This window comes from Alternaria arborescens (genome assembly GCF_004154835.1).
Source record: "Alternaria arborescens strain FERA 675 chromosome Unknown contig_13, whole genome shotgun sequence".
In the NCBI taxonomy this organism is placed as follows: domain Eukaryota; kingdom Fungi; phylum Ascomycota; class Dothideomycetes; order Pleosporales; family Pleosporaceae; genus Alternaria; species Alternaria arborescens.
Window position 1 is genome coordinate 364,082 of NW_021167868.1, and position 24,552 is coordinate 388,633.

At 51.0% G+C, this 24,552-nt stretch overlaps 13 protein-coding genes across 13 annotated transcripts; 5 read left to right on the forward strand and 8 right to left on the reverse strand.

Annotated features, from left to right (window-relative positions):
- Positions 1-779: 779 nt before the first annotated feature.
- Positions 780-4,628, forward strand: AA0111_g6249 (Linear gramicidin synthase subunit D; the record flags this gene model as incomplete). The annotated part of the gene is made up of 1 exon (XM_028652450.1): positions 780-4,628. The coding sequence occupies one exon, from the start codon at positions 780-782 to the stop codon at positions 4,626-4,628; it is 3,849 nt and encodes a 1,282-aa protein (XP_028506065.1).
- Positions 4,629-4,746: 118 nt separating this feature from the next.
- AA0111_g6250 (hypothetical protein) lies at positions 4,747-6,220 on the reverse strand (the record flags this gene model as incomplete). Its single annotated transcript, XM_028652452.1, has 3 exons — positions 4,747-5,344; positions 5,400-5,994; positions 6,091-6,220. The coding sequence occupies 3 exons, from the start codon at positions 6,218-6,220 to the stop codon at positions 4,747-4,749; spliced, it is 1,323 nt and encodes a 440-aa protein (XP_028506222.1).
- A 626-nt stretch (positions 6,221-6,846) lies between these two features.
- AA0111_g6251 (hypothetical protein) lies at positions 6,847-7,803 on the forward strand (the record flags this gene model as incomplete). The annotated part of the gene is made up of 1 exon (XM_028652453.1): positions 6,847-7,803. The coding sequence occupies one exon, from the start codon at positions 6,847-6,849 to the stop codon at positions 7,801-7,803; it is 957 nt and encodes a 318-aa protein (XP_028506221.1).
- A 197-nt stretch (positions 7,804-8,000) lies between these two features.
- On the reverse strand, positions 8,001-9,020 carry AA0111_g6252 (Pre-rRNA-processing protein; the record flags this gene model as incomplete). Its single annotated transcript, XM_028652454.1, has 1 exon — positions 8,001-9,020. The coding sequence occupies one exon, from the start codon at positions 9,018-9,020 to the stop codon at positions 8,001-8,003; it is 1,020 nt and encodes a 339-aa protein (XP_028506224.1).
- Positions 9,021-9,308: 288 nt separating this feature from the next.
- Positions 9,309-10,370, forward strand: AA0111_g6253 (hypothetical protein; the record flags this gene model as incomplete). The annotated part of the gene is made up of 1 exon (XM_028652455.1): positions 9,309-10,370. One exon carries the CDS (start codon positions 9,309-9,311, stop codon positions 10,368-10,370), a length of 1,062 nt encoding a protein of 353 aa, XP_028506223.1.
- Positions 10,371-10,832: 462 nt separating this feature from the next.
- AA0111_g6254 (hypothetical protein) lies at positions 10,833-12,047 on the reverse strand (the record flags this gene model as incomplete). The annotated part of the gene is made up of 3 exons (XM_028652456.1): positions 10,833-11,271; positions 11,327-11,747; positions 11,795-12,047. The coding sequence occupies 3 exons, from the start codon at positions 12,045-12,047 to the stop codon at positions 10,833-10,835; spliced, it is 1,113 nt and encodes a 370-aa protein (XP_028506226.1).
- Positions 12,048-13,116: 1,069 nt separating this feature from the next.
- AA0111_g6255 (hypothetical protein) lies at positions 13,117-14,800 on the forward strand (the record flags this gene model as incomplete). The annotated part of the gene is made up of 3 exons (XM_028652457.1): positions 13,117-13,492; positions 13,543-14,033; positions 14,117-14,800. The coding sequence occupies 3 exons, from the start codon at positions 13,117-13,119 to the stop codon at positions 14,798-14,800; spliced, it is 1,551 nt and encodes a 516-aa protein (XP_028506225.1).
- Positions 14,801-15,060: 260 nt separating this feature from the next.
- On the reverse strand, positions 15,061-16,047 carry AA0111_g6256 (hypothetical protein; the record flags this gene model as incomplete). The annotated part of the gene is made up of 1 exon (XM_028652458.1): positions 15,061-16,047. The coding sequence occupies one exon, from the start codon at positions 16,045-16,047 to the stop codon at positions 15,061-15,063; it is 987 nt and encodes a 328-aa protein (XP_028506228.1).
- Positions 16,048-16,407: 360 nt separating this feature from the next.
- Positions 16,408-17,339, reverse strand: AA0111_g6257 (hypothetical protein; the record flags this gene model as incomplete). The annotated part of the gene is made up of 2 exons (XM_028652459.1): positions 16,408-16,999; positions 17,050-17,339. 2 exons carry the CDS (start codon positions 17,337-17,339, stop codon positions 16,408-16,410), a joined length of 882 nt encoding a protein of 293 aa, XP_028506227.1.
- A 421-nt stretch (positions 17,340-17,760) lies between these two features.
- AA0111_g6258 (hypothetical protein) lies at positions 17,761-19,050 on the reverse strand (the record flags this gene model as incomplete). Its single annotated transcript, XM_028652460.1, has 4 exons — positions 17,761-17,795; positions 17,849-18,141; positions 18,194-18,289; positions 18,347-19,050. The coding sequence occupies 4 exons, from the start codon at positions 19,048-19,050 to the stop codon at positions 17,761-17,763; spliced, it is 1,128 nt and encodes a 375-aa protein (XP_028506220.1).
- A 569-nt stretch (positions 19,051-19,619) lies between these two features.
- AA0111_g6259 (hypothetical protein) lies at positions 19,620-20,585 on the forward strand (the record flags this gene model as incomplete). The annotated part of the gene is made up of 1 exon (XM_028652461.1): positions 19,620-20,585. One exon carries the CDS (start codon positions 19,620-19,622, stop codon positions 20,583-20,585), a length of 966 nt encoding a protein of 321 aa, XP_028506219.1.
- Positions 20,586-20,716: 131 nt separating this feature from the next.
- Positions 20,717-22,752, reverse strand: AA0111_g6260 (Fatty acid transporter protein; the record flags this gene model as incomplete). The annotated part of the gene is made up of 4 exons (XM_028652463.1): positions 20,717-21,221; positions 21,272-22,197; positions 22,248-22,690; positions 22,746-22,752. The coding sequence occupies 4 exons, from the start codon at positions 22,750-22,752 to the stop codon at positions 20,717-20,719; spliced, it is 1,881 nt and encodes a 626-aa protein (XP_028506077.1).
- A 297-nt stretch (positions 22,753-23,049) lies between these two features.
- AA0111_g6261 (hypothetical protein) lies at positions 23,050-24,251 on the reverse strand (the record flags this gene model as incomplete). Its single annotated transcript, XM_028652464.1, has 3 exons — positions 23,050-23,115; positions 23,177-24,034; positions 24,081-24,251. The coding sequence occupies 3 exons, from the start codon at positions 24,249-24,251 to the stop codon at positions 23,050-23,052; spliced, it is 1,095 nt and encodes a 364-aa protein (XP_028506078.1).
- Positions 24,252-24,552: the final 301 nt, after the last annotated feature.

Genomic DNA, 24,552 nt, shown 5'->3' on the forward strand with positions numbered 1-24,552 from the left:
AGTGACTCGGTATTTGACTACTCATTGTAATGCTTACTTGAACGACAGAGACCTCTTGTTGTGCTGAATGCATCTACCTAAGCGAACACTCCATTGCTGGAGCCACCTGCGACATCCAGTAAATGAATAGGACAACTTCGGAACTTCTAAAGTATCCACGAGAATACGAAGCGAAACTCTCAACCACACAGCAATGCTGGTTGTGCACAGTACGGAGATCTGCCTCGACTCTTGCCCAGCGTGACGACGCAAGCCCACGACGCCTCACGTATCCCCAGGTCCCCAACAATGCCCAAGCAGTGTCAGCAGCAGCCACGCGACCGTCCACTATCCACTGATGGAGCACTACGAGTTTTCTAGGCTGGGGCTATCGCGCGACGACCCGACAGGCGGCCACATTGTATCGGCAGCAACCTGGATGGTGATCATGCAAGCTGTCAACAAAGAGCCAACCAGCCACCGGGAGCATTCCGACGGCTTCAACGATGCGCATCACTGAGCAATAATATGGGTTTGTGGAATTGTTAGTCGACGCTAGCAAATGACGTTATCGGCAGGCGCTCTCGGCACCACCTCAAGACAAGGAAAGTGCCATGATGCACGAAGGAATTAGCGAGCCATCTCACCCTCAACGAGCCAAATTCCCCACGCTTTGCATCACTCAACGAGAACAGTCGGTTCGACTTATGGGGAGCGCAATTCGATAAATAAGACGTTGGGTACCCGTCACTCGCAAGCTTTGATTCTCCATCTGCCCCTCCTTTGGAAAATTCCAGACCATGTCCGTCATCGACACTACCAAGGACCTTTCGGCACTTTACACGAAACAGGTCCATGCTACCCCGGATCTGATTGCATTGGAAGACGACAATCATACGTACACTTACCAAGAGCTCCACGACAAAGTCGCTGCCCTCGCCGAACGGCTGCGGGGCCATGGCGTCGGCCGTGACAGCTTGGTTGGTGTCCTGTTGCCGCGATCCGCCGACTATGTAATCGCCTGTCTAGCAGCACTACGGGCCGGTGGTGCATTTTTGGTCCTGGAACTGGCCTATCCTCCTGATCTCCTTGCGGACGTTCTCGAGGATGCTCAGCCGACTGTCGTGGTTACTATCAGCGCCGAAGTTGGCAAGATCAAGGGAAGCACCCCGCTTGTTGTTCTGGATGAAACCAGCTCAACTACGAACGGCCTGCTAGATGAGTCTGAGCTGAAGCCACTGCCCGAGGACACCGATTTGGACCGCTTGGCATTTGTTGCATACTCCAGTGGAACGACCGGTAAGCCGAAAGGCATCGCGAATCCACATCGAGCAGCAGTTCTCTCATATAACCTTCGCTTCGGGCTTTCGGACGTGCAACCAGGCGATCGAGTAGCCTGCAATGTCTTTTTCGTGTGGGAAATCCTACGCCCGCTGCTGCGAGGTGCAACAGTTGTTGCTGTACCGGACGAAGCAAGCTATGACCCGCGCATGCTTGTCGATTTGCTTGCCTCGAAGAAGATCACCGAAACTCTCTTCACACCAACACTTTTCTCTGCCGTTCTTGCTCGTCACCAAGCGCTGGAGACGCGTCTGCCAAACCTGAAGACTGTTTGGCTAAACGGCGAAGTTGTGACCACCGACCTTGCACGTCGTGGTATCAAAGCTTTACCCAATACTCGCCTACTCAATGTATACAGCGCATGTGAGACACACGAGATTGCTTCTGGAGATATCAAGGATATGCTTGAGAAGCTGGATAAGGATGCCGCCTACTGTCCTGTGGGACCTCCCCTCATCGATAGGAAATACATCTATATCGTGGACGAGAGTGGCCAGAAAGTGGATGAAGGAGAGAATGGAGAGCTTTGCGTAGGTGGGCATTTGCTTGCTCGAGGATACCTAAATCGCCCGGAGACTACCGCCAAGGCTTTCATTCGGAATCAGTACAGCTCGAAGATCGGTGCTCGCATGTACAGGACTGGTGACAAAGCACGCCTCTTATCGAATGGGTTGCTCGAGATTACTGGCCGTGTTGGCGCTATGATCAAAATCCGCGGATACTCTGTGGTACCTGGAAAGGTCGAGAGCGCAATCCTCAACCACTTAGCTGTCAGCCATTGCGCTGTAGTACCCTTCGGGGAAGGCATTGACAGACAACTGGTTGCATACATTGTGAGGGACAAGGATACGTCTACAGAGCGTCCAGAAGTTGAGATCGACCGAACCGGCCGCAGCTCGACTGCCAGACGTATGTTGATGGCATATCTCGCCCACTATATGATACCCGCACTTTGGGTGGAGATGGATAGCCTTCCAACAAGCGACGTATCTGGGAAGGTTAATCTCAAAGCTCTTCCTCCTCCCAGGCCTGCATCTCCTACTGGAAGCGCACGAAAATTCGAGCAGAGCCCCATCTCCATCGAGCAGATTACGGAAATCTGGGCATCTATATTGAGCATCAGCCCAAGTTCCATCACCCCCGAATACAACTTCTTCGATCTAGGTGGTCACTCACTGCTACTTGCCGACCTGGCTGCGCGCTTATCAAACACATTCGGATTTAGGGTACCAGTGGCACGCCTCGCTACTCCAGCAACGCTTAATGGCCATCTGGACACTGTCCGTGCTATTCGTGACGGACATACCGCCGAAGTACAGGAAAATTTACCTGCTGTCTTACGTGCAGATTCTGTACTGGATAAGGAGATCCAGCCCAAAGATGCCAAGATGTGTGCGCTCAAAGATGCGAAGACCGTGCTACTTACTGGTGTCACGGGCTTCTTGGGTGCTTTCCTTCTCAGAGATCTACTCGAGAGCACGTCGGCTCAGATCGTATGCATGGTCCGGTTTGCCGATTCCTCACAAGACGATATACCTGCCGGTATTGCTAGGATACGCAGGAACCTGCTGGACTTTGGTCTGTGGAGCGATAACATCATGGAGCGTGTCGAGATTCTTCCAGGAAACCTGTCGCGTAAGCGATTTGGTCTAGCTCCTGACACGTTCAAGACGTTGGCGGAACGCATTGATGTAATAGTTCATGCGGCTGCCACTGTCAACTTGGTTTATCCCTACGCTGCATTGCAGAAACCCAACGTTGGTGGTACAAGAGAGGTTCTTCGTCTTGCTGCTCAAGGCGGTGCCACCGTGCAGTATATTTCTACTAACGGAGTGCTCCTTCCTGCCAAAGGTCGTGAAGGGTGGTCAGAAGACGCTATGCTTGATGTTGATGAAGTAACCAAACTCGCTGATGGTTACGGTCAGACAAAGTGGGTGGCCGAACAGCTTGCTCTGGAGGCTGGTCGAAGAGGTCTTCCCATCAAGATCCACCGTCTTGGAACCATCAGTGGCCACAGCGAGACAGGTGCTGCTAACGCATGGGATCTGTTGACCGCCATGATTGTTGAGTCAGTCAGAATCGGCCACTATCCTGATGTCAAGGGCTGGCGTGCGGAGATGACCCCAGTCGACTTCGTCAGCAAGGCCATAATGCACCTCAGCAACCAAACCGAGACTGACCAAACCATTTTCCACATTGGAGACCCCGATCCAGTCGATGTCAGCAAGGTCTTCCAAGATCTCAACGCGCTAGGTTACCCAACTCAGCCGATGGAATTTGAGAAGTGGACCAGTCTTTGGGATGACAAGCGTGGTTCTGCCAAGGGTGGTGATGGTGCCTTCACGGTCGATATCCTGCGAAGCGGTATGCCTAGTATCGAGTTTCTCAGGGATGTCGTTGTACTCGATAATGCGAAGACCAGACCGCTACGACTTGCAGTAGAGCGCCCGAAGGTGGACCAAGTACTTCTTGAGACTTACACACGGCACTGGTATGCACGAGGATGGCTACCAAAGCCTCCTACGCAGCAGGACGCAGCAGGAGGCTCTGCTAAGCTTCCCCGAAGAGGTCCTCTCTTCGGTAAGGTTGCCGTAGTCATGGGTGCATCATCTGGTATTGGCGCTGCCACCGCCACCGCTCTTGCCCGAGAGGGCTGCCATGTCGCCCTTGCAGCTCGTCGCATCGATGCCCTAGAAGATTTAAAGAAGCGACTCGTCATCCGCGAAGGCAAGGTCATTACACAGAAGACCGATGTTACCGACAAATCTCAGGTCGAAGCCCTCGTTGCTGCAGCAGAGAGCCAACTTGGACCTGTCGATATCTTCGTGAATGTTTCAGGAGTGATGTACTTCACCATGATGGCCAACACATACACGGACCAGTGGAACCAAACCGTCGACGTCAACTGCAAAGGTCTCCTCAACGTCATCTCATCCATCGTGCCTTCGATGCTCAAACGTGGAAAGGGCCACCTCCTTGCCATCTCCTCGGATGCTGGACGAAAGGTCTTCCCTGGCCTAGGCGTCTACTCTGCATCTAAGTTCTTTGTAGAAGCTACACTACAAAGCTTAAGGCTTGAGACTGCTGGTACTGGACTGAGAGTCACTGCCGTGCAGCCAGGAAATGTGGCAACTGATCTCTTGGGCATGAGTACAGACCAAGAGGCGTTGAAGAAGTTTGGAGAGCCAAGCGGAGCAAAGGTTCTGGATCCAGAGAATGTTGCGGAATGCATTGTGTATGCGCTCAAGCAGCCGGAGCATGTTTCCGTGAACGAGGTGCTCATCGAGCCAAGAGACGAGCCCATCTAAATACCACTGTCCTGTAAGAAAGTTTAGATACACACATCGTCACGATCCACGATCAAGCCGTATCTTGCCCGGCCTTACTCAAGACAAACATTTCTAATACCGTTGCAAGTGATCTCATCTACATGGATGGGCTAAGCACGAAAGTCACCATGCTTCTTCCCGGCACCTGCGCGCTAACACTAGTCCCATCCGCTGTCAGCGTCGCCACTATTTCATCGCAATCATGCCCATTGTCTGTGATCCATGCCTTGGCCGCAAACGCGACAAAGCCGTTCACTTTGACTGTCACCGTACCTGTTGCTGTCCCTCCTTGTATAACTTGCACCGCTAAGCTTTCATCCACATTCCTGAAAGCGCTAACTCGACTTCCACTCGGACCGCCACTCGCGCCTATCCTCGCCGCGCCTGGTCGCACATGCCTACTCCAATTCGCAAATGCCCAAAGACGCTTACTAGGTATTACTGACTTCTTATCATCGGAGATGCGAATGAGCTTGCTGTTTGTTGCTCCGCCTTGAACGCCGATCCAGTATAAGTATGCTGAGGCGTTGGCAGTTGTAAGAGCAGTATGAATTTTGTTCGCCCAGTTCAGTCCCTCGCCTGCGCCGTTGTTATTGTAAAATGCTGTTGCCCAAGGGCCTTGAAGATCCGCATTCTCTGTTTGCCAGACATTGTGCGGGGTATTTATTGGGCTGTTAGGTTGAGATGTGTAGGAACTGGATCGCTGTTAATGCATGGAATCAACGCCTGCAGAGAGAAGGAGTGGCTTACTGCGCAGTAATCGTACCTAACATACTACTCACGCCATTCAGAGCACCCATCATACCCTGCTGACTACTCCACCCCTCAGCATCACAGCAAGTAATCTTGACACTCGTAAGATTTGCTTTGTCGAGCGTCGGCCTGAGCACTTTGATGAAGTCTGCGGCCTGTTGTCCGTTGCTTCTCATACTGGCATAACTTGTCGTAAGATCAGGTTCGTTCAGGAATCCCAGATGCGTGATGTTTACACCGATATCCTTATAGTAAACGATGTACTGTGCGAGGTAGTTTGCGTATGCTTGTTTCCAGTCTCCACTCGAACAACTAGCTGCAGATACTCCACAGAGTGACCCTCCATTCGCATCATTGTTGTTCGTTTTCATATAGCCTGGTGCTGACCATGCGTTTGCATATACAGTATCCACGCCATACGTCTTCACTGCCTCCGTACTGACCCAAACTTGGCTGTTATCATTACCATCCCATACATATTTCGGCACTGCGTTTGGACCACCGGGGTTCTTGGGTTGAATGGAAACCATGTGGTCGCTACTAGAGTCCGGAGATGAACCAATACCATTACGAAGGATAGAAAAGCCGGCGCCTGAAGTACGGTTAAAGAGCAGATCTAGGGCCTAACGCTGAAGTGAGGGCGAGAGGGCATGTATTTGGTTTGCGCGTTGGAAGGTCTCAGATATACCGAAGCCATCTATGGTCTGGTAGATTTTGGCTGGGTCGACGGTTACGGTTGAAGATTGGCGGGGGTGAAGAGTTGAAAATGTACTCGCGAAGGTCGCGAGCGCAAGGACGATGTAGATGGAGAATGCCATGATGAAAGTCTAATGAGTTGACTTCCTTGCACTGCAGCTTGCGCTTGATCTGTTGTTAGTTGTTATGAGACGTGGTAGCCAAGCTTTTATATATGCACCCTTTCTGTTTAACCTTTACCCATATGAAAGAAGCAGTCGTAGGGAAGCTACTGAAATCCAGCCCCACAGACTTTACATTTGGTGGTGGGGTGGTCACCTACTTAGTGTTCCCTGCCATTGAGACCTATTCTAGCGAAAACGTCATTGCTAGTGGTGGAATATCTTGTGAGCATCTCCACAAAGTAATATAATTATAATTCAGGTATTGCTAAACATAGGAAAAGATATGCGGGTCGCGATATAGACCAGATGGGTGAGCAGAACATGGAAAAGTATGGTAGTAAAGGTCGGAATATGACGGACAACTAATGCATCGAGCCATCCGTATGTTTTATCCTGGTTGCGTTTGTTACCTCGTTAACCTCGCATACCTTTACTTGGATGTTGTGATAATGATGATGTTAAGTAGATGGCTTCTATCCGTGGTTGAGGCTGTCGCATCAATGGCGGTCGCGCTAGTTTCTTGGCATTCGTCAATCCAGCAATTCGCGGAAGAGCGACTGTCCTCATAGCAACAATCACCCACCATGGCCAACCCAGTAAAAATAGACGAAGCGGCGCATGCGTCTGAAGCCCCTTCAAAGACCGACGACGAGATCATCACCGTGTCTGCACCACTGAAAATCGACGAAGCGGACGCCTCAACCACCATGAGCGCGACCGAAACACCTACACCGGATGCGACTTCCAACCAGGAAGTCGCTGCGCCAGAAGATAACTCCCTCGCCACAACGACAAACCCCGACCCGAAGGCCGCCCTTGCCGCACGAATGGCCCGCTTCAAAGCGCTTCAAGCCGCCAAAGTAAACGGCCGTAAAGCGACAGAGCGCGAGGTCCGCGATGCTGAAGATCGTAGCTCTCGCCTTGCGCAAATCTCCAAACTCGGCGCACTCAACGAGAAAGCCTCTTACAAACTCTTGAAATCCGAAGACCCTGATTTCGAGCGTAAAAGGAATTGGGACTACACGGTTGAAGAGAGCGAAAGTTGGGACAAAAGACTTAAGAAGAAATCGAAGAACAGGGATGGTGTCGCATTTGCAGACTACAGGAACGAGGCGAACAAGGTGTACAAAAGGCAGATTGGTCAGATGAGCAAAGTAGATATGGAAGCGTACGCAGAAGAGAAAGCAAAGAAACTGCAATCGCAAGTATCTTCCGGCCTTCTCCAACTCGTTGAGACGGACGCAGGCGAGATTTACACAGTCGATAACCAAGGGCGCATCAACACACCAGTCGACGAAGCGTATAGCCACGATCACAAGCCATCCAAAGAAGCTGTCGATAGGCTAGTAGAAGACCTGGAGAAGGGCGAGCGTGCAAGGTTGAAGGCCAGGGCCGCAAGGGGCATACGCGACGAACAGGATGTCGGCGATGTCACATACATCAACCAGAAGAATAAGCAGTTCAACGACAAGCTCTCGCGCTTCTACAACAAATACACAAGCGAGATACGGGACAGCTTCGAGCGCGGAACAGCGATTTAAGGAGGCGAGAAAACGATACTATTGTACTATACCCTGGCATATTGCTCTAAAGGGCCGGCGTTGTCCAAGCGAAAAGACATTGGGAATTTGGCGTTATACTTATTGCATTACGGTACGAAGTTCCATCCCAGGCATGACATCAGACATAGTTTGAAGTCTGAAATATACTCGTATTCTTGGATATCATGCGCCTCACTTTACATCATACTACTCAATACCCTGTTCACATCCTGACCTGGCTCGGGCTTCTTCATCGCCTTGCTCGTAGTCGTGTGTTGCGAGAACTCTAGCCTTCCTTTCCTCCTCTTTGGCTTCCCGTCTGCTTCCTGCACTGCTTCTGCTGCCTCCACCGCCGCCGCATTATCACCGTCAACATCATCCCCTCTCTTCCGCCTTGTAGCCTCAATTCCACTAGCAACCTTGCCTCTCTCCACATTCTCCAAGAATGCCTTGTTCTCTTTCTTGCCCTGTGCAATCTCGAACCTGAGTCTTGCCGCACGCTCTGCGTTCTCATTCTGGATCTGCTCGACCAGATTGTGCCACTTAACTCCACTCAAGTATCGGATATTCCACACTTCATCATGCCACCTGCCCCTCTTCTTACCCCCCATTGTCTGTGCATTCAAGTTCTCGGCGACGAATTTGGCATCGCGCTTGTGTATAAATTCTACCCAGCCATCAAGGAAAAGTTTGCGACGCGTGCCTCCGTTGCGCAGGCGCTGAGTACGGGAGGTACTGGTTTCTGGAGTCAGGAAAATGCGGCCCACAGCGCCATATGGTGTCAAGAGCGAGCGCATTACGGCTGGTTTCATGAAGGGTGGGACGCGCGAGAGGTATATCACGCCGGACTTGTCTTTCTTGAGTGACGATGGTGGTAAGGCTTTTCCAAGCTTTGTGGATTGTAGCTTCAGTTCTGAGGGAAGAGATGCAGCAAGTTTCTCGAGATGTGCTAGTTCGGCGTTCTTAGATGGAAAGCGCTTCGCCGCGTGTTGCTCGTCGTCGTCGTCGTCGTCTTCGCCGGAACCTTGGTCCTCTTCTCCATCCACTTCTTCGTCTTGTTCTTCGTCTTGTTCTTCGTCCTCAGAGTCGTGGTCTACTTTTTGTCGCTTTGATGCCGGGAGCATGCGCGCTCTGCTCTCTTCTTCGGAATCGTAGCCCCTCTCCTCATCCTCGCTTTCCTCGACGTCAAGGTATTCGTTTCGTTTGCGTGTCGCCATTGCTGTGTCGTACGAATTGCTGCGCAAACGAAGCGTATTGAATGGTATGAAATGCGCACAACGTTATTGGAGCAGAGCAAAGTCTGGCGCAATGTGTATGCTCGGGCGATATGCAGGCGCACTTGTTCACTCGAAACTTTTGCGGAGAAGTCGCGGAGGTTACAGTAACTTTTGGGTGGGGCCCGACTTAGCGTCTTGGCGGCCTGTGGCGCATCATCCAGCCCAGCCTTCCTTCCTTTACCTTCTCATACCTACATCACATCCACATCGCATTCACCATCCGCAAACATGGGAGGCGACCTCAACCTGAAGAAATCCTGGCATCCGCACTTGCGCAAGAATCAAGAGAGGGTATGGAAAGAGGAGAAATCTGCGCTCGAGGAGCGCAAATTGATCGAGAAACTTCGCAAGGAACGCGAAGAAGAAGCACAAATCGAGGAGCTTCAACGATTGCAAGCTGAGAATGGCGGCAAAGTCGTGCAACGAAGGGTGGACTGGATGTACGCGGGCCCAAGTGGTGATGCAGGCATTACGGAGGAGCGCGAGGGCTACCTACTGGGCAAGCGCAGGATTGACAATCTGTTGAAAGACAACGACACACAGAGCCTACAGAAAGGTGCTGCCGTCGGCATCGATGCCGCCGCCGCCGATCCCAACGCGAATAATGCTCGCGACACGCAAAAGAAAGTCCTGCAAGATCCGCTCCTCATGATACAAAAGCAGAAGATGGAGATGCAGTTGAAGGCTATGAAGGACGCGCAGAAAGAGGCCAAATATGCTGAGAAGCGCGAGAAAGAGAAAGAGCGAGAGCGAAAGCACAAACATCGGGATAGGGAGCGGAGCAGAGAGCGAGAGCACAAACACAGCCGGCGTCATCGATCACGCTCGCCGCGCAGGAGGGAGGATCGCGACGATCGTCGCGATCGTGACAGCCACCGTAGACGGTCAAGATCTCGCTCACGATCACCCTATCGCAAGCGCGGCAGCCGGCGAGATCGTTCTCGATCACCGCGTAGGAGAGAGGATCGTGGCGACCTTCGCGACCGCCATACATACCGACGACGGGATCGCACGCCGCCTAGAAAACAACCTGATGATGTTGAAGCCCATCAGAGCGCGGCCGATCGTCTCGCCGCTATGCAAGCAGAGGCGACATCGCTCGAAGAGCAGCGGGCCGAGCGTGTTCGACAACAGGAAATCAAGGATAGAGAGGAGGAGGAAAAGCAGAAGATACAAAAGGACGGTGGACGTCGCTTCATCTCGAGCATGCGCGGGCAAGCTTCCAACATGGATCTAGGCGATGCGATCGCTCGTGGACGCCAGAATCTAAGGGCAGAGGTTGACGCTTGAGGTTCGAAGGTCTGATCTATCGCGCTTGTAGTTAACGAACAGCAAATTGATACCCTGGCCTGGCCTGACCTGACGAAGCTGGCTTTACTCTCGTTGCGTAAGTGCCGGGAAATCTTTAATGACGTGACCGCTAACCATTATGTTTTCGATCGTCTGGCACCCTTATAAGCAAATCTATACCAGAGCTTCACTAGGCTTCTCGAAAACACGTTGATTCCTTTTACAAAGATACATACACAAGGCTCATATTTTCAAATGCCTCCGGAGTAGGGTCACTAGCCTTTCTAATAAGTTGTAGTCCTTCAATGGGAGACCCTGTACTGAGGCTTGCGCCAAGCTCATGCTCGCATTATCTCTAGTAGCTGTCTTCAGAGAAGCCCGCGCAAAATACTCTTTCGGTTTTCTTGCGTGTCCCCACGATAGTTTCCAACCGCCTTCCTCGAACGATTGTATGGCAGGCGATTATCGACCACCATTCCAGCCTGCGGTCGGCGCAAAGAGATCCTCCATGCTGTCGCCATCGCTTTTACCTGTCTTCGAACCCGAAACACTGTATGATCTTGTTACGGCGATACGGCGATCCAATCTGTTGTCGACATGCTTGGTCGCATCTGCATCTGCGCTTTGGAGTTCATAGCTCTTCTCTCCGCTTCGCTTCACAAACATCTTCAGTTTGCGGATTCTGGATCCGTCTCCGCTCCCGCTTCCGCTCGAGAGGGAAAGTATCCAGGGCATATACTTCTGTATGAAAGGCTTCAAGAGCGCGATACAAGCGCAGATGACTCCGCCGTTGAGCTCGACTGTAGAGAAAATGCACGCTTTGGCCACGTTGTAAGTCGAGTCAGGATCACTGATCATACTGTAGACGTATATAATGCGGACAGTGGATATGACGACCACTCTGTAGAGGCTGTCAGCACGCAACGCGAAACGGCACACCAACTGGGGATGCTTACCCAGATCCTAGAGCGAACACCAAACCCAGTAATACCTTTTGTTTGATGGGCAACTGCAACGCGCGCAACATAGGTATCGGCAGACAGAGGATCAAGAAGTCTGTGATAATGTTTATACATGCCATGAACAGGTTGAGATCCGTAAGACACTTTTGGTCGGTGTGCGTTCGCGGATTACATGGTCCGGCGGCGACGATGGTGATAGCCAATGAGTATCCGGTGACTAGGACTGCCAATGCGTAGATGGATGCTTGGACTTTCCGGTCCGGATTGAGACGGTAGTAGAGTGCTAACAATGAGAGTTTGGCCAGAGCTGGTGTCCAAACATACACCACCATGATGCCGACAAGTATCTTCGTGTAGCCTATCAGTTGCTCCATAGTCACATTCCAGAGGTGCTGACCGAACCCATACTGGAAAGCTATACTTGAAGTCAGCCGTGTACAGAGTGACTAGCGGCATACGCACATTGGAAACATACGACCATCCATCCTATGCAGCCGCACCAACTGAGGACTACCAGCGCATCGTCCAGCCCTGTCATACGGCGGATGAAGATGCGAGTATACAGTCGTAGTCCAAGCACGATGGTGGAAAGTATCGTCATCACGACATACACCACGATGATCTTCCTTTGAAGACCGGTTCGGTCACCACTGAAGTCTGTCTCAACACCAGGGGGTGCAGGCAAGACGCCCGACCCGGTCGTACTCGAAGTCATCATAAATGGTGAATGCCGTGGGCTTGCAGGAAGAGACAGGACTTTGAAAGGAGGGCGGGATCGCTAGGACCTCGTGCTTACTCCCGGACTCGCAGCGAACTTATCTTTGGAGCAGTTTGAGTTACCATGCTAGCTCGACACGAGGGTACACAGATGATCTTCCCCGTACAACCTTGCTCCTTCAACAGTGGAACCATAATACGCAGGCGCATGCTCGGGCCGGACAAGGTTCTTGGACATGCGCTCTCCTATCTAAATGCCAGACAAGATCCTCATAAAATCAAAGAAAGAGGAACTACGTCCTTTTTGCCATGCTCATACCCGTTGTCTCAATCCGCTCTAACCGTTTGGAGGCCTTGCCACCGCTTCACCTGGCGGACTCTTACATTCCTGTCCCAGAACGGGTAAGCGTCGCATGCAGCAGCAACGCTGATTCACGTACCGAAGTTACACAATATGACACTCCCGCATCCAATAAGGTGGTGCTCGGAGAATTGAGGCTACACTACATTTCTCCCAAAGAACTAGACAGCTTTGGGCTACTAGAAAACTCCACGATATCGACAGGTTGGAACACTAACCAGAGATGAGTTTGTACCGAGGCGCTAGTCGGCTATGTACGATAGTGTGTGACGGAACCCAGCAATAAAATGCTGACCCCTGCATGCTAATCAGCATGCGGCAAGATTCCTGTTGCGGAGCACCAACTGAAATGGCAATCTGCAGTTTGCAGGACAAACGGGAACCGTGCATGTCCCACTTCATGAACTGGGGCCGTCGATCGGGTTCTCGCACCAGTTCTCCACGTGTGACTGTCGGCTTCCGGGCAAACACGACGCACCTGCAAATCTTCCACGTTTTGTACTCCCGATAAATACCACCCATTGCAATTGCAACGGTAGAATACTAGCACCCGCCATACTTGATTCAAGGATACGTTTCGAGCGGAGAAAACATCTAAATCGGCTAACAGCGGAGAACTATCTGTCGGCCGCCACTGTCTAGACAGCTGATCACTACTGAGTCCCAGGACACTCGGACGGGATCATAGTTTCATACACAGCAGACCATGGAGTCGGTTCCCACCACTGTCTTTGTGTTCGCACCATTGTCGGCGGTCATCCTGCACGAATTTGTCCTGCGACGAGTGGAAGTCGACCATTTGACCCTTCAGATTCTTGGACTAGCAATTACCGTATACTGGGTTCTCTTCTATTACATTGGATTCGTCGCCACGACACTGGTGACGAGTTTCTTCTGGGTTCCACTGTGGCTGTACATCGGAGCGTACCGTGCCTTTTTTCATCCACTCAACGTCTATCCGGGACCTTGGGCCGCGAAGCTATCGCGATGGTGGACTGTCAAACAGACGTATGACAGTGGCCTCCATTATCATCGGGTTCTGCAGCGGTTGCAGAGTCGGTATGGCGACTATGTTAGGACAGGTCTGTCCAACCTATGTACTTCCTTCCAGATCCAGTACTAACACCGTCAGGGCCACGTGAGCTCACTATTTTTGATGCAGCTGCGATTCAACCAATTCTGGGAGCACAATCAAGTACATCGAAGGGTCCTTTCTTTGATGTCATGGAGAAGTCTTTACATCTCAACCGCGACAAGGCATTCCACCGCCAGCGTCGCAAGGTCTGGGACAACGCGATGAAAATATCGCTTTCGGAATATGCGCCGCAGGTCGAGAACTTCACAGATCAGCTGCTTACACGATTGAGAAGCGAGGAAGGAAGATCCATTCCACTGTTTGAGTACGCGACATACTACAGCTACGACGTCATGGCAGCACTGGCTTTTGGCAAACCAATGGGCTTCATCAAAGGCGAGCAAAGTGATGTCGCTGCTAGTATTCTTGCTACTTTCACGAATAGCGTCCAGGCGCTGGGATACATGTATCATATGCCATGGCTGATGAACGCGATTGGTGTACTTACCTCGTTCGCAGGACCCATGAAGGAGTGGCGAGACTGGAGCGTCAGTCAGATGAAAGCACGCATGCAGGTGACGTCTCTCCCTTTGGGACTCCAATAGGAACCAATGCTGACAGCTTCATCTAGGTCCGAGATGCCAAACCCGACCTAATCTCACACCTCATAAACTCCACCCCCAAAACACCAGAAGGTCGCGAACTCCTCTACGGCGAATCACGTCTCATCATTTCCGCCGGCAGCGAAACGACTTCCTCAACCTTGACCTTCCTCTTCATGCACCTCGCTACACATCCCCATTATATAGCCGCTGTCCGCGCTGAGTTTCTTGCGAACATCGACAATTACGACTGCCAGCGCCCCATGCCAATGCTAGAAGCTGTAATTCAGGAGTCAATGCGCATGTGGCCTTCAGTCTTTTTCGGTTCACAACGCGTTACACCTCCACAAGGCATAGAGGTAAATGGGCGCTTCATCCCAGGGAACATGATTGTGCATATACCTCTATTTCCCCTATTTCACGATGCAAGGAACTTCGTTGCACCTGATCAGTTCATTCCTGAGCGATGGACGACGAAGCCTGAATTGGTACTCAATAGACAAGCGTTCATACCGTTTTCGACTGGCTCGTATAGCTGTGCAGGGAAGGCGCTGTCTTTGATGGAACTGAGGAGTGTGATCGGAAGGGTGGTCGCGGAGTTTGACATTGTACTGGATGAAGGAACTGATGTAAACGCTTACTGGGAGGGTATTCTGGACCATTTCACTGCAGGAGCACCACCGATGACGGTCAGGTTTCTCAGGGCGCGATAGAGGCTTGTTGGCAGAAAAGTAGACACTGTCTTATCTACTCCATACTTTCAAAATCAGTTTATGAATCCAAGTTCAAACGGGTTGCTCCGGGAAGCCATGTCTAGCATTAAAAGACTCTACTCAGGATAATGTTGCTGGATTCGATGCCTGATCGAATCCAAAAACCTAACAAAGTAATACAATATAATATAAAAACAGCAGAAGAACCACACCTAGTCCCTTTTACCCAGCAATCAAATAACTGCATATCCCACACAGGCTCAAAAATCTAGAAGACTTTTGCCAGGAACTACAACCGCAGTGTTCGGAACCGGTAGATCTTTTACCGGTTCAGCCTTTGGTACAACGAATCCGTACTCAGCTTCCCAATCATCTTCGTAATCGCTCTCATCCTCAGAATCCCAATCACTGTCTTCGCTATCGTCTTCGTAGTCACGCTCACTCCACCCATCGCTGTCGTCATCTATTCCCTCCTCGCCTTCGTCCGCCCAGTCCGCGTCGTCCTGGTCATCGCCATCGTTCTCGAAGTCGCGAGTTGTGGCGATGACGCCAGTAACGTTCGGAATTTCCAGAAATTTGGTCATGTTCAAGCCTTCTAGGTTCCCATTGAGTTGCTCTGTCCCCGTAGTGTATTTGCGGTATGTGCTTTCCTCTTCTCCTTCCTCTTTGCGCTTGAGATCGAATTGCACAACGCACTCCTCGTCCCAGGCGTTTGTGTTATCAAAGCGCACCACTCGTATCGTATCCCATAGCGGCAGCGGCTTGTGCGTAAGACAGTGTACGATATGAGCAGCATATGCCGATATGCCATAATGTACATACATCGCCTCTAAGCCGGTCAACGCCCTGAACATGTCTGCGATGTATTCATATTGGTATTTCGAAGGCGATTTCTCAATCTCTTCTTCAGCTGAGTTTTCGTTTGACATTCCAATATCTTCTTCGACCGAGCTCTCTTTAAGTCTTAGGTATTTGACGTTCGACGCGTAGATAGGGTTCGTCGTTACGGTGCGTAGGAACAGATCCCAGCGCGCGCATGTATCTGTGAGACTGATGTTGGTCGCGATGTATCTCGAGGAAATGCGATTAAGTGAGTGTGCGGTCAAGGAGAGGCTGATGATAGGACGGTAGAGGGTCGGGCATTGGCCGTGTTCATCGTCGTTGATAGTGGGTCGGTCAGGCGCGAGGTAGACACATATTAGATGTAGAATGGGGTCCGGGAGAGACGACAAGGTGAGAATAGACATGCTTGCGACAGGAGATGAGAGTTTCGACGTGGTCGCGACGAATCCGCAGGGCGAAGAAGTAAAGAACGAGAAATTTTCGAAGTGGCGGAAGACGTTTGTGGAGATATATGGTAGGGAAGACGCGTCTCGATGATGTAGACGCGCCGAACGACGCTAAGTCAGACATGGTATGACGCGTGCACCCGAACGCGAAATGTCGCGATAGCCTTCAGGGACTGCAGAACACGCTGAAAGCGGCTACACTGCGTGCCGATATATTGTATGTGGGTTATCTGGCAATCCAGCCCCATTGTCCTATCCGTAACCTGATGACCCAAACGCCGCGCTATGCATATAAAAAGAACAGCGCTATAACATCACTCATAACTTAACTTTCTTCGCCGGCTTTTGCTCCGATGTCGCATCGTCCTTCTTCCGCTTGAATATGCTCTGGCTCTTCATTTGACCCAGTCCAGCCTTATTCGCGGGCGCAGCCTTGGCTTTCAAGCCGAAGCTTAGCTTAACAGGCGCTGCATCCGCCTTGGGCTCTTCGGCATCTTCCTTCACATCCCCTGGCTTCTGTTCATCGAGCGGGGAGTCGGCCTTCTTCTCCTCTGTCGGCGACGCTCCTTCTGCTGGTGGGGTGACCTGTTGTTGAACAGCCGCTTGAGCCGCTGCTCGTTTGGCCTCGATAGCTTTCTTGGCTTCGGCTTCTTCCTGTGCACGCTTTGCCATCTTCTTCAACATCTTGTCTTCGCCAGCACCGCTTCGAGCCTCAGCAGCCTCTTGCTCCGCGATCTCGTTCCGCCTGTTTACAGCTGCAACAGAAGTATCTCTCCAAGCAATCATCAATCCGTCTTTTTCGTCTTCCTTGACATGGCAGATACCCTCCCGTCCAAGGTGTTTGGCAAACTCGGTCAGTGAACTCCATTTCGTAGCGTTCATGTGGACGTGTTCCTTGTCCCGGATGTACCTAAAGCCAGTCAGCGTGTGTTCTCTGTCGCATGAACCAAGAATTCTTACTCGTTGTAGAATTTGTTTACTCCAATCCACTTCTCGTTATGCGCAGTTCGTAAGAGATTCACAAAGTCCCTTTGGAAGTCGTTGCTGAAGCCCTGGATGTACTTCTTGGGATCCTCGCCAACGATTTGGAGGTTCCGGACATGGCTCTCGCTCTGAACGTGACATTTGAACCCGTTTGCGTCGCGGCATTGCTTCTGGCAAGGCTCACACCACCAGCGCAACCGCTGCAAGCCCTTGGACTTCATCTTGTTGGCGACCCATTTTGTGCTGCCTGCTTCGGCCTTTCCCATTGTTGTGGTTGTGGTAGCGTTGATGGATCTTCGATACTGAAGCGGATTCGGCTATGAATTCCGGTCGTGTATATGGTTACGGGCTTCGTGTGGAGGTTGTATAGCGAACGGCGCAAAAGGTTGTGTCTTTGACAAGTGAAGACTACGGCTGGACCTGCGAAACTCATCAGTCTGGCTGACTAAAGAGATCGCCACCCGCGAGCGCGCCAACGCTAAAGCCCGGCTCGTCGTGCACGTGCCATTCCATCTACTCGGACCCTTCACGCGTCATTCTTTTTAGCCATCACAAACGACTAGAGCTTGGTACACAGGAGATAGCGGGAACACGATGGAGTTATTGTATGGGCCATTTATATTTGGAATCTAACACTAGTATACACCAGACGAGCTGCTCCTTATTGCCCAGTTCTCGCACACGTATCTACGAAACTGACTGCTCGACATGCGTAGTACGCACTACAGTCCAACTATTAGCAATTGTTTGTTTCTACACTACGCGCGAAACTTACTGATGACACGATCGTCGCCGCCAAAGCCCTTTGGTCGGTACTTAGACTTTGTTTCGCAATATTGGTGTAGCTCTAGGTGCTCTTCCGAGACACTCGACCCGAGGTTCGACACACTAGCATTGGTATCCAGATACTTCTCCAGATGATAAAACTTCGAACGTTGCTTCAAAGGCACAGGCGTCCGTTTGCTATTCTCATAACTTTCGGGTGTGGACGATGGACGAAGGTGATTCTTCACGCGGGGAACGTACGGACAGCACCCCACGATGATGACGATGGCAAGTTCAGCCATACTGAGTTGTGTTAAGCTCGCGTCTCTTCAAAGGAGTATGACAATCGACTTACCAGATCAGTCCCGCTTGGGTCAGTAGCCAGGAGAAGTCAGACTGCTGCAGCAGGATGACTCGATAGTACAGTCCTACACAACCAATTGCGACAGCACTAATATACATCAGCAAAGTCTTTACATGTCGTTTGAACGGCAGCTGCAAAACCTACATTGCGCCCACGCCGAAAATTGCCAAGACCGCGATCTTCCGTTGCAGCTTCATACTCAGCTTCCATATCGCCCAAACTGGTACCACGAATGCTTCCACGTCACTGATGACATTCAGAGTTCCCATAGCCATGTTTAGTTTGTTCGAATCGATACATTTCCCTTCGATACTTGGTTTCCATATTTTCTCCCTTGGCCAGCATGTAAAGACGTACAGGAAAAACATGGCAGTATAGAACAGCGCATTAGCAATCAACGAGCCAACAATCACCCAGAAAACGACACCCCGAAACCTCGTGGTAAAGATCTTCTTAAGCTGCAAGAAGACGACAGTCTTCGCGAGTCCGCTCGTGGCCGTATAGCAAACGAACACGATATTGCAGATATAGGATATCTCCGTGAAGGTCACCATAGAGATATCCCACATGTGTCGAGCCATACCGACGGTTTCAGCATGCACGATGGCTGCGGTGTAGGCGATACAGCCAACGTATGAGATGTAGGAGAGGTAGTCCTCAATGCAGCATGCTTTCATTACGTATGCATTGACATAGGCGCGAGCCAGGATGAAAGGTAGAGTGAAGAGATGGATGATCGTGGTGCCGACAATCACGGCCGGCATGAGCGTCGGAGGGTTCACGAAGTTGGTCGTTAGGCCGGGCGGTGGAGGAAGGATCGGAGTCTGTGTGGGATCTGTTGAAGCCATTGTGCTCCTCGGACGACTGGTCTTCCAGTGGCGGGCCCGGACCGAAAGGTATCGTGGGGTGGGCTTGAAGAGTGATTGGCAAAAAACCACAGAAAGAGAATGCTTGCATTATTGCGCGCCTGTCTATGATCCCACATATCACAATTTCGCTACGTTTGATCCTGCGGCTCAGTTGCATCGCCCCGTGTAGATTGAGGCTGCGGAAGACGAAGGGGACGAGGCGATCCCTTCCGTGCAGAAACGCCCCTCCCTCATCCTTCGCGGCTTATTCTTGACTACCTCCAATGATTTCACCATAAGTGCTGGATATACGAGGCTTGTTCATGGTTCGGCATCCTATTCTCGTATCCGCAGGATATGCGACGTGCGTTCCCTACTAGCGAAGTTGGTCTGCGCCGCAATCGTGCATCGGCATCGGCATCCCTTTCCGGAAGGTAGTTGCAACGTGCCGCATATTGTGGGTACGGCAGATGACATGATGGATACCGAAAATAATGTACAATGTATGCTAGACTCCTCAAGCAACCATTCGTAATTGGAACATATTCCCTTTATCGGTTCCCAGGACAATGGCTGACCAACCAGACTACGATGCGATAACTTGGCCTGTCCAACTCACAAGCAAAGTCCATCGTAGAAACAACCCGTTGCTGGATCCTAGCAACCCTGCTCTCTCAGCTGTAGGCAAGACAGTTCTCATCACTGGGGCCACAGGTGGCATTGGTCGGGCGATTGCTGAAGCATGGAGAATTGCCGGTGCTAAGGCCATCGTCATAACCGGAAGGAACCAAAAGAGACTACAAGAGGTTGTTAAGACATTGGAAGCCATAGTCCAAGATGATACGACCGTACATTCCTTCGGGCCCATCGATATCACGAAGGAAGAAGATGTTGCAACGTTATGGAGGAAAGCAGGAGAAGCAGTTGGCCGAATCGATGTCCTCGTCAATAACGCCGGATCCTTGACGCAAGCTATGATCGGCAAGGGTGATCCGGGAAAATGGTGGCAGGATTTTGTAGGATTCCTCTCTTTTCCATATGCCCCTTTATGGTTACTGACACCTACCCAGGAAGTCAATGTCAAAGCCGTACATCTGAATGTGCACCACTTCCTCGCCCAAGCACCGGACGGCAAGGGCACAGTAATTTCTGTCTCGACAGGAACGTTAGGCGACATGTATCCCGACTTCTCCTCCTACATCCCCAGTAAACTCGCGCAAACCAAGTTCATGGAGTTCCTTCATCATGAACAGCCTGGCATCCGCACCTTTAGCCTTTTTCCCGGCCTCGTTGCAACAGATATGCCGCCAAAGCAGTATCTAGAGTATGCCCTTGACGATCCCATGCTAACAGGAGGCTTGACACTTTTCCTCTCTACTGAGAGAGCAGAGTGGTTGCGAGGCAGCATGGTGAGCGTGAACTGGGACTACGAGGAGATGGAGATGCACAAGGAAGAGATTTTGGAAAAGAGGTTGACGAAGTTGGCTTTTTGTGATGCGAAGTTTGGGAAAGGAGGTCATCCTTGGGCGACGTAACGAGAATGCACGCATGTCTGCTCTCACATCACTATCTGTCGATACTATGATTGCGTACCTAAACAGCATCAGATTTGGTACCGCGCAATTTCACTTGGAACGAATTCCGAGATATCTGATATGTTCTCATGCTATGTCAGACGCACCCTCTTCTCTAATATGGCTTCCCAGTCCTTTTTCGCAAATGGCAGATACCGATCACTTCCAGGAGGCAGCCAGTACAGTTTATCCTCACCCGTAATCTTATCCGGATCTACACCTTCCTTCTTCAACCTGCCCTTTTGAATCTTCAAAGTACCTGTGTATTCCAATGCAGGTGTTACTCTTAAGAAGAGTGGTACAGCATAGCTCGGCAAGACTGCTTTAGCATGCCTCGCCAATGCTGAGAAGTCAAATGTCGCTTCAGTAACGCCGTCCGCCATGACAATGGAAGCAGCTCCCGCGCGGCCGTCATAACCAGGTACAAGCACGCCGTACGCGTTAGTTTCAGCAACCTGTGGGAATTTGCCAATCATGTCGGCTACTTCGTTCGTGGACACGTTCTCAGACTTCCAACGGAAAGTATCACCAAGGCGGTCGACGAAGAAGACGCGGCCGTCGGCATCCTGTCGCATCATGTCGCCAGACTTGAACCACCTGTTGTTGTCAGCCTGTCGCACATCAGTCTCCTAAAAACTGAGACTTACATATCACCCTTCTCGAACACATCAGTGATCCTCCGACCCTGCGTTGCATCCTCATTGTTGTAATAACCCGGTGCACTGGCCACCGTCTCAGGTGTCAGCCTATGCAAGACCTGACCTGGTTCATTAACTCCACATCGAATCGCAAAGCCTCTTGCATCTCTCATGATATCCTCGGTGTCAACGTCCATCTTCACTCTCACTTCCTGGTCCCTAAACTTCCAATTCCAGATCAGACCTCGGAGACCAATGCTATTAGCTGTAAAAGGACCCGCATTGCGGTTGAAGGTCGACCCCAATCCATCGGTAGCCGCATATAGTTCGTTGATGATGGGTATGTTGAAACGCTCACGGAAGGGCTCCCATACATCTGGTCGCATACCGTTGCCCCAGGCCATTTGCACCTTATGTTTTCGCTCGTATGGGTTCGTTGGGCCATTGAGCAAGTATCGGCAGAGCTCGCCGACGTACTGTATGATGGTCGCATCTGAAGCTGCTACTTCGGGCCAGAAGGTCTTGTGCGAAAATTTCCGGCCTAGTACGATTGTGCTGCCAGCATGGACGATCGGTGTCACGCAGAGTCCGTGTGCAGCGCCATGGTAAAGTGGCATGCATGTGTACATTCTGGCTTCTGGTTTGAGATTCAAGTATTTTGCGACACCATAACCGGTCAAGAGCTCGCGACCGGTGCTCAAAATCACGGCTTTAGGCAATCCAGTAGTTCCAGAAGTATACATGAGCGAGCGGATAGACTCCATGGTAAGTTGTTCGCGACGTGAGTCTGGTATAGGTTTCGAGTTTGATAAAGATGCAAAGAAGGATGTATCGAAATATTCAATCTTTATGCCTGTTTCCTCGAGGTCGGCACGGCATGGTTCGACATTGCTCTTGACATCGGCGTCTGTGATGAGAAACCTAGAATTGCATATCTGTTGCAACGATCAGCCCAATACCATGGGCAGAATATCAGCAAACTCACTTTTACGCAATGTACCAACCCCGTTCCAGTCAAGTTCCAATTGACGAAGCTTGGAACAGCTCCAATCGCGTCCAGAGCAAACCAAAGCATCAAATACTCTGGGCTGTTCCCGCCATCCATAGCAACCACCTCATCTACTTGTACGCCGAGGTCATCTATCAACCAATTCCCCACTCTTGTAAAAGCCTCGAAGAACTGTTTGTACGACCATGCGTTGCCTTCGAAGATGAGGAAGGGATGGTTGGGCTGCTTGCGAACCTGGTCTTCGAAGACATGGTAGGTAAGAACGCGTTTTCGGATGGCGCGATCGGTAATGAAATCTACAACCTCTTGTGATTGTGAGAGCCCGCCGCGAGCATTCTTGAGGTCATGAGCAATGTGGTGTTTTGCGTTCAGGTAGGCTGCGACTGCTGCTGTGCCAGCCGCTCCAGCAATTATGGGTACTTTGATGTCTCAGCATTTTCAAGGCACCGCGACAGGGCAGGGTCAAAGACTTACACGCCATCGTGCTTTTCGCTTCCTAGGGATTCTTCTATCTCAGACGATCAATTGAGAGACACAATGTCTGGCCCATCTACACAACCCCAATCTCCCAGAGTCAGTGAAGCTACTACACGAAGAGAATCAGAGAAATCCATGGTTAAAGGCGCGATTCGTTTGACAATAAGGCCGAGGTTGTCATTGTTGTGGAGTCCTGATTCAGGGTACCTAAGAGACATCAAATGCGGGGAAGTTATTTCCGATATGTCCGTTACGATCAACGCAGACCCGAGCTTAACCACCACTGCATCTACAACTCCGTCTAGAGAAGCACAATCGAGCGTGGCTCGGGGTAATCTGATGCTTCCGGATACGAGTGCCTCGAATCCTGGACGGATATCAGTGCTTCCATTCTTGATAGTTTCATCGAAGTCAAGGTTTCTACTCACGACCTTCGCATCATTTAGATCTACTGTTTGAATTACTACCAGTCCGACCCGTACGTATTCGCTGCGCTCTTCATTCTTGCAGATGATTGCTATTCCAAAGGCTGGCGCAATTACCAGAACATCGCAGCGCTCGTGGGTGTCGACATCGAACAGAACGCGCGCAGGATGCGCCTTCCGATCGCGCATTTGAACGCTGCACGAGAAGTAGGTGTGTTGTACCGAATTCTGTGATATCTGAGCAAGAGCCACTACTGAACCAGTGATTCGGGCGAAGCCAGCCGTCAACTCGCCGAGAGGATTCAGACCCTTGGGCGTGACACTACACTCTTCGAGAGTTGCGCAAAACTCTCGTAACGACGCATTCATGTTATCCTTGAGAGCTCCCAGGTTGTAGTCTACCGGACCGTCTCCAGACATGAATGACCAAGAAGGAGCTACCCAGTCATGAGGCCGCTTAAAAGGTGCAATATCATGCTTAGGTATCCACAAAAGCCACTTGAGGAAATTGCGCCTCCAGAGTCCAGCGTAACTCATGTCATCAGTCATGCGCCGTAAAACAGTCATGACACCTGATATGGCTGGGAACTTGTCTTTGGAGTAGGTAATTCCTCTCGAGGTGTAGTCCCGAACCAGCTGAAACCAGGCATCTTGTCCCAACGATACACCTGGTGGTAGACCTATGCAGGTTACCACGGCACTGAGAGTGTACAGGTGTGTCCATTGTTTGTTTTGCTCTTCGTGTTCAATGCCGTTAGGGCACCGCCAGAGCATGTTGTCGCTTCCAAAATGTATAGAACGCTTTGGCAGTAGTTGCTCTTGTAGAACCCAGGCTCGTTGGTACAGTGGATCTCTCTCTGTCTAGGTCATGTCAGACTATTCATGGATGCTCCTTACGCAGTCTTACATTGTTTCGCGTTTGTTGAGCAACGAGGTACAGCTCCAGATCGCCCTCGTCGTCGTGAATTTCGATACGTTTGGTCAATGGCATCTTCCGTGGTCCTAGGAAACCCGCTCCACAGTGCGAAGCATTCGATGCCGCAATATTTATGTATGAGTTTGAATAGATATCAGCCATGACAGCTGACTCTTTCTCCCAGTCTGCCGCATCATCTTGTACTATAAGTAAGGACATGAAGGTCAGTTTATAGATCAAGATCGGAGGCTTGAACTCATACCAATAGCAAGACAGTCGATCCATATATATCGAAGACCAAGATACCGCGCTATCATGACGGCATGCTGAAGAGTTTTGGGAAGATCCCGAAAGTTGATGCCACTCTTTCTCGATGACAAAGTCTCCTTGGTAGTCATGAACGGCAGTCCGCTACCCCAACAGTAGCTGAGCGTGGCATACTTTCCTAGCTGTCCTGTAGTGG